Consider the following 8,172-nt stretch of genomic DNA (forward strand, 5'->3'; position numbering starts at 1 on the left):
ACAAGCTTCTACTTGCTCCATCTCTTACTCCATAGCCATTCACCTTCATCCCCATAACTCTTACTCCCTGAGGGGAAACTAGGGTTTGGGAAGGAGGGTTACACTAGCCACATGAATGCCCTACCACCACGCTAGCGCGCGTCACTACCCATGTTGGCATGGCACATGATCATACCCTAGTTTAGGCGCGCCTAGTTCACCCTTGGTTCACCCCCAGTTCACCCACCCCTAGTTCACCGCGTGATCCGACGGCTGAAAGTAAAGCCGCCTCGTGCCTCGGAATTTGGGCCCTAGATCCCGTGTGACCCAAAGCTGTGCCATATAGTAACGAGGGAAGCCCATGCGCCCTCATCGCTAGCAGGTCGGAAGCATCAAAACTGGGCGAGAGAGGGCCAAGTGGCATCAAGGTATATACAATGGGTGAGAGAGGACCACGTGGCAGAAAATGCATTTGCTTGGTTAATAAGCATATAAAAACCATCGTGTTTTGAAATGATGGCGTAAGCATATGCCTGGAGAGTGTCAGGCTAGAAACCCAGTTGTGCAAATCATTCTCGCAGAGCCTTCGCGTCAGCTCAAATTCGGCACTGCATCTCTGTGGATCCATGGCTACCTTGATGTATCCTGGCTTGGCGAAGACCTTGGACACAGAAAATCGGCTATGGTGTCTCAAGTTCAAGCCCAAAAACTCTGCCAACACACGCAGGACGCTACTGATAACGCGGCTACTCCCTATGTGGCCTTACTCAAGGCTTGTGCCAAGCAGAAAGATCTCTGCCGTGGCACTCAAATACACAATGATGTTGTGAAACGGGGCTTGCTCGCAAAGCGCTCAGGCTTTTGTGACTCCACGCAGGCAAATTTTGCAGAAAATGGAAGAACTTCAAAACAGAGGGTGCTAGCATACAGTGTCGTGCTTGGCACTGCCTTAATTGATATGTATGCCAAGTGTGGTGCTCTCACACAAGCACGCCGAGTGCTTGAGGAGCTTCCTGTTCGTGACTGCATCTCTTGGTGTGCTCTAATTGTAGGCTATGCGCAAAAAGGACAAGCGGAGGAAGCGCTTAATTGTCTTGATCAAATGCAGTATGAGGGTCTTTCTCCAGATCCATTGACCTATGCTTGCATCTTGAAAGCTTGTGGGACTATGAAAGCAATGGACAAGGGGAGGAAAATTCATGATCAGATTGTGAGCAAGGGGTTGCTTGGAGAAGATCAAGTCCTTGGCAATGTCCTGGTGGATATGTACGCCAAGTGCGGTGCTCTCTCGAAAGCGCGCGATGTGTTAGAGGATCTTCCCAATCGAGATGTTGTCTCTTGGTCTTCTCTTATCTCAGGTTATGCCCAACAAGGTCAAGGCGAGCAAGCACTTCACTTGTTCGATCAAATGCAGCTCGAGGGTATTTTACCAAATGGGGTGACATATTTAAGCGTCTTGAAGGCTTGTGGCAGCATAGGAGCAGCTGACAAAGGGGAACAAATTCATGATGAGATTACTAGGCGGGGTTTGCTAGGAAGTAGTATTGCTCTCGGATCTGCTGTGGTGGACATGTATGCAAAGTGTGGAGTCCTTGCAAAAGCACAACGAGTGCTCGAGGAACTTCCTTCTAGGAACATTGTTTCTTGGACAGCACTCATTGGGGGATATGCTCAACAGGGTTATGGTGAGCAGGCATTGAAGTGTTTTGAACAGATGGAGTGTGAAGGGCATGCTCCAACTGTTGTCACTCTTGTATGTGTTTTGACAGCTTGCGGTGCCATTGGTGCAATCGACAAAGGGGAAAGGATTCATAATGTGATTGCTAGACAAGGTTTGCTGGAAAACAATAATATGCTTGGGAATGCTCTTGTGGGTATGTATGCCAAGTGTCGTGCTGTTGCTAAAGCACAACGGGTTCTTGAGGGCCTTCCCGTTCAGGATGTTGTCTCTTGGAATGCAGTGATTACAGGATGGGTCCAACAAGGCCAAGCTGAGGAAGCATTTACATGTCTAGAGCATATGCAACGTGAGGGTCTTGCTCCAAGCACAGTAACCTTTCTATGCATATTGAAAGCCTGTGGCAGTACCGGAGCAGTTGACAAGGGGGAGCAAATCCACGATGAAATTACTCGACAAGGGTTGCTAGAGCACGATCCTTTCCTTGCTGCAGCTGTCGTCGACATGTATGCCAAGTGTGGTGCTCTTTCAAAAGCACAACATTTTCTTGAGGAGCTTCCGACACAAAATGTTGTCTCTTGGAATGCACTTATCACAGGCTATGCCCACAAGGGCCAAGGTGAGAAAGCGCTTAGCTGCTTCGACTGCATGCAAGATAAGGGCATCTCTCCGGATGCAGAGACTTTTGTGTGCATTTTGAAGGCATGTGGCATTGTGGGTCGAGTGGAGAATGCCCAAACGTTTTTCGTGAATATGAAAAGAAATTATGGTATAAAGCCAGATTTAGGCCACTATGCATGCCTGCTTGACGTATTTGGGCGTGCAGGGCATCTCGACAAGGCGGTAAAAGTGATTCAGAGGATGCCTACGTTTGATAATTCTATCGCACTTTGGTCTGCCCTCTTGGGCGCCTGTCATAAGTGGGGAGATGTGAATGTTGGGAGATGGGCCTTTGAGCAAGCACTTCAAGTGGATAGAAGCGATGGAGCAGCGTATGTTCTTATGTCCAATATTTATGCTGCTGCGGGCATGCAAGAAGATGCTGAAAAAATCAAATCTATGAGATTCATGAACAAGGCCATGTAGCGGGATCGTGTTGGAAGTTTTTATACCAATTCATAGTGCCACATTATGGTGTATAAACATGTATAAGATTGTTTCCCAAGTTTGTTGATCATCGTGAGCTGTTGTTGTCAAATTTCATGAGAAAACTGTGCTTATGTAGGGGGCACATGTTGTACCTTGATGTAGGGCAGACATTTAAGTGTGCTTCCTTGGTCGGCTTACCAAGGGAAAATTTGGTGAGTGCCTTGGACTAGGTGCATCGAGGAAAGCTGTTGTCATCGAAGTCCACAAGAAAACTGTGCTTATGTAGGCCACATGCTGTACCTTGATGTAGGGCAGACATTTAGGCGTACACAAGGAAAACTTCCCAATTAAATATGTACTAGATTGGAATGTGTCAAGACTGTTAAATAAGGAAAAATTAAATTGCTCGTTCTTCAATAAGTTTTTTGAGCAACTATTTTCGAAGTATGATGTGGTAGTGAAGGGGTTAATGATGACTATCACCATCACCCACAAAGGCACTTTCAATTACCCCAAAAAAGGAGTAATCATGAACAAAACTTACAAGACGTTTCGACAAACTCATTATGATTAGTGAAAGAGGAAGCTAGGGGTAGATTCAAGACATTAGGGGTGGAAATCAAAGTTTTCGTTTAGAATTCACTAATTGTCATTAGGCCAGGAAGAGACAAACCAAACTTTCTAAGAGGAGGAAGGTATGTAGTATTTGTCATTAACAATTTGAGAATGGATAAGATTGTTGGGTTTAATCTTGCCCGATTTGTAATATTATGATGTGTTTAAGACAATCCACTCACGAATTGTGAGTTTTGCCCAAAAACAAAAAAAAAGATTGTTGGTACCTTGGGTTTATTGGGTTTTCGATTCGGCTCTTTGTGTTGCACATGAGCAAATTTAGTACGCAAACTGCGTGCGCGTGCCTTCGTGATTTCATCTTGCTACCTTTTGTGCCTGTGACTCGTGACTTGTGAGCCTATCAGCCATCTCTCTCTCTCTCTCTCTCTCTCTCTCTCTCTCTCTCTCTCTCTGTGTGTGTGTAGTAGTTCATTACTAGCCATTCAACAGCTGGGTGGGATAGCAAAAACTTTATAGTCAATATGTCCAATATTGTGAGCTACTCTTGCTAAACTGCGTGCAAGCGGAGTTGAGATTAGCAACAAATATTTTACAGACAATATGGCCAATATTGTGACTTCTAAAGAGTTTGTCTTGCTAAACCGTGTGCAGTCGGAAGCCAATGCGGGAGCAATTGAGATTAGCATACAAATGGATGGGCATGAAGTAGCGAAATGGCTCGTCCGTGAAGGACACTGTGGAGAGAGAGAGAGAGAGAGAGAGAGAGAGAGAGAGAGAGAGAGAGATAGATAGAATAGTCTAAGAGCAGAAGCGAAAGCTAATTCTATTTTCCACACAAATATATTCGATGCTGGAGAAGCCGAAGAGCAGTTCACTACTAGCCATTCAACAATTGGGTGGGATAGCAAAAACTTTACAGTCAATATGTCCAATATTGTGAGTTTCTCTTGTTTAACCCAGTGCAAGCGGCAGCAAGCTCTAAGGGCAGGGATGTGCTTCATGTTGGGACTCTCTTCATAGTGTCCTTCACGGACGAAGCCATTTTGCTACTTCATGCCCGCCCATTTGTATGCTAATCTCAACTGATAGCAAAAGAAACTCCTTAAAGGTCACAATATTGGCCATATTGTCTGCAAAATATTTGTTGCTAATCTCAACTCCGCTTGCACGCAGTTTAGCAAGAGTAGCTCTTTACAAGTCACAATATTGGACATATTGACTGTAAAGTTTTTGCTATCCTACCCAATTGTTGAATGGCCAGTAATGAACTGCTCTGTTGGAGGCTTATAAGTGCTGATATATTGGTATGCCTATCTCAAAAAATGCCATTACTCCGTAGTCCCTGTTATTCGGCTTCTCCAGCATCAAATCTGTTTGTGTGGAAAAAAAAATTAGCTTCCGCCTCTGCTCTTTGACTATTTTTTTGATCCTGATCGGCAACTCCTTACCAGCAGCACCGTTCCAATGGATAAATCCAAGATTCGACTTGCAAAGTCATGCCAGTCTAGCTGCTCCCCTTCATCAAATGCAAAATCAGGTGCTAATCTCATGATCCCATGTCTACCTCTATTTTATCATTAAAAATCTTCGCAATAGATCCATGAGGAGGAGTATCACCAATTTCTACATCACGTGCCACTTCTACTTTTGCCTCCTTGACGTGGTGCAAATTGATCTCTTTTGTAGACATATTGTTTATGCCTTAATTTCTAATTTGTGTTGAACCACTGCAGATACGTAATTGTCACACACACAGAGAACTTTTCCTACTTGGTACATAGACCTTAGGGAGAGCGACCTATTGGTATTAGTAGGGTCTCCTTCAAATTCTATGGCGTTTCGATATTGTTTGATGGGTGCTCGACTCTAGGAAGCGTTGTAGGAAGTTTCCTCTTATGCACTCTTGAAGGCTGTGACTTAGACAATTGATAGAGACCTCTGTAGGAATTAGTTAGGAGTCGGTCGAGTGTAGGTCGACACCCTATGCTTGCTTCCACGCGCCTGCGGGTCGAGCTTCGTCCTTAGTTGACATTATATGTTAGGTAAGTTCTCGTTGTGCTGACGTTCGTCACGGCATATCCGTCTAACATTGGCGCCGCTGCCGGGGACGAAAACCTTAAGTAGGTGACCGAAACAGGATCGACCTCAAATAGACCTCTAAGATTTGTCCAAATCTCTTCCTCTTTTTTTCTTCTTCTACTTGGAGATCAATAGGTTGGGAAAGGCATTCAAATGTTGGCAACAAAATAATGAGAATGAGCACACCTTTGCGTATAAAATTTTGGGAGTGTAGCAAGCAATACCAAAGCTCCTCTATTTCGCCAAGGTCCAAGTGTATTTTGTTAGTCATGGGCTGTTGAAAAACGAGATCATCCTTGGCAATGCTTTCATTGATATATTCATCGTTTTGTTATTTGACTCTTAGTTGATGTTATGGGAACTGCAAGTTACTTGCCGAATACTTTTTAACTTTGAGTAGATACTTCAAGGTGCAAAACAACTATGTCTCTTTCTATATAAATAAATAAATTAAAAGGAAAATATTAATAGAATAACTTTACTATATAGGATTAGTGTAAGAGTGTATAATTTACCATGTCAAAGAAAACTATCAGTAAAGATTGTTGACAAGCACAATAAGGATTATGAGGGCTAACTTCTCCAAAAAACATTCACATTTGCAATAAAACGATCGTAAAAAATTTTGAGATAAGAGTTTTCTACAAATATTTAATTCCTAACTTATTTTCTCATGGCATCATATTGCAATCTTTTACATTCCATGGTGTCATATACAATTTTTAAACTATCATTTTTTTTTGTGTATACTCTTAGTTGATCTCATTGGAATTGCAATTTACTCGATGAATACTTTTTACACGAGTAAATACCCCAAGGTAACTCTCTCTCTCTCTCTCTCTCTCTCTATATATATATATATATATATATATATATATATATATATATATATATCATACACTTAATCTTTTCAATAAGAAATAATCATACTTGTGTTAAAGAGAGATTTGACATATGAATTATTTACGATTAATTTTGATTTCAAATATGAATATACTAAGCATGTCTAAACTTTAAGTTAATTTTGTGTATTACAAAAACATATACAACAAGAAATTACATGGTGTTGTATTCATTGTTGCCATGTCATCTTCCATATAAATTCACTATATCAAAGAAGAGTATTAGTAAAGATTGTTTAGAAGCACAATAAGAATTGTGAGAAATAAGTTTTTGAACACTCACTCACATTTGCAATGAACCCATTGTAAAAAAAATTGTCTATTGAAAAATAGGTAAGAGTTTTCTACAAATATTTTTAAGTCCTAACGTACTTGCTCATGCATGTCATCTTCCATATGCATGTAGCAAAAGATGTTTTTAACTTAAGAAATTTCTCTACATCATAGAAAGTCGAACCATGATTGTGAGAAAAAAGGCTATGTTTGATAGTGTATGTGTTGTATGTGTGAGAGCTATTATAATGTATGTACTATTTAGGTAGGTAGATGCACCTCGATGCGATCTTTCATAGTGTATGTGGGGTGTATGTGATATCCGGTTCATGACCATGACAATTCAAGAATCGTAGGGTATCATTGTGTATGTACTATGTAGGTAGGTAGATGCACCTCGAGGTGATTTTTGATTCCTAAAAATCTCCAATGAATTCAACCCTCTGTTCCATTACCCTAAACAATTGTTGGAATTGGACCCAAACCCAACCACACCAAAGTTAGGACAACAATTTTTTAATGAATATTCATATGTTTAGGACTCCATATGCTAGGTTTGTGTGGATAACGTTGTGTACATAATAGAACATTTCCATACATCAATGTTTACTTAACTAATTATCATCATAGGCTACAATGAAGAGAGAGAGAGAGAGAGAGTTTGTTCTTTCTATGATGCGGCCACATTAATTAAGTGTCATACACATATGTCATGCCCTATCAAATGGAGGCACTATTGCATGTGTTGCCTATCATGCATCTATTGTTGCTGACACATTATTGTTCGTCATTGGACTCTTTTGATAGTGTATGTGTAATTTTTTTTGAAGATTGGACAAATTTTCCATGTCAAAGAAGAGTGTTAGGTTAATATTGTTGACAAGCACAATAAGAATGGTTAAGAATAACTTGCTGAAAAATCAATCACATTTTCAAAGACCCCATTGCAACAAAAAAAAAATCCTTCAAAAACCTACATAAGATTTTCCTACAAATATTTGAGTCTTAATTTACTTGCTCAATTCATCATATTGCGATCTTTTACGTATTACGGATACATGTACAGTTTTTAAACTGACGTCTATTTCCTAGTTGATGTCATGGGAATTGCAAGATACTTGCCAAATACTTTTTAACTTTGAGTAGATACATCAAGGTAAAGTAAAACACCTCTCTCTCTCTCTCTCTCTCTCTCTCTCTCTCTCTCTCTCTCTCTCTCTCCGTTCTATCTCTCTATCATATACATTATTTAATATTTTCAATAATAAATGGTCCTACTTGCCTTAACTTGAGATTATTTTTCCTTCAAATATTTGAGTCTTAATTTACTTGCTCAATTCATCATATTGCGACCTTTTACATATTATGTTGACATGTATAGTATTTAAACTAATATCTATTTTTGTGTCTACTCTCAGTTGATGTCATGGGAATTGCAGGATACTTGCCAAATACTTTTTAACTTTGAGTAGATACATCAAGGTAAAGTAAAACACCTCTCTCTCTCTCTCTCTCTCTCTCTCTCTCTCCCCCCCCCCCCCCCCAATTCTCTCTCTCTATCATACACATTACTTAATCTTTTCAATAATAAATGGT

At 40.7% G+C, this 8,172-nt stretch overlaps 1 protein-coding gene across 1 annotated transcript; it reads left to right on the top strand.

Annotated features, from left to right (window-relative positions):
* The first annotated feature begins 471 nt into the window (after nt 1-471).
* Nucleotides 472-3,190, top strand: LOC147436238 (pentatricopeptide repeat-containing protein At5g39350-like). The gene has a single exon (XM_086489161.1). It carries the CDS (start codon nt 509-511, stop codon nt 2,741-2,743), a length of 2,235 nt encoding a protein of 744 aa, XP_086345287.1. The 5' UTR covers nt 472-508; the 3' UTR covers nt 2,744-3,190.
* Nucleotides 3,191-8,172: the final 4,982 nt, after the last annotated feature.

This window comes from Adiantum capillus-veneris, chromosome 18 (assembly GCF_014529385.1).
Source record: "Adiantum capillus-veneris isolate H3 chromosome 18, ASM1452938v2, whole genome shotgun sequence".
NCBI classification, from domain to species: domain Eukaryota; kingdom Viridiplantae; phylum Streptophyta; class Polypodiopsida; order Polypodiales; family Pteridaceae; genus Adiantum; species Adiantum capillus-veneris.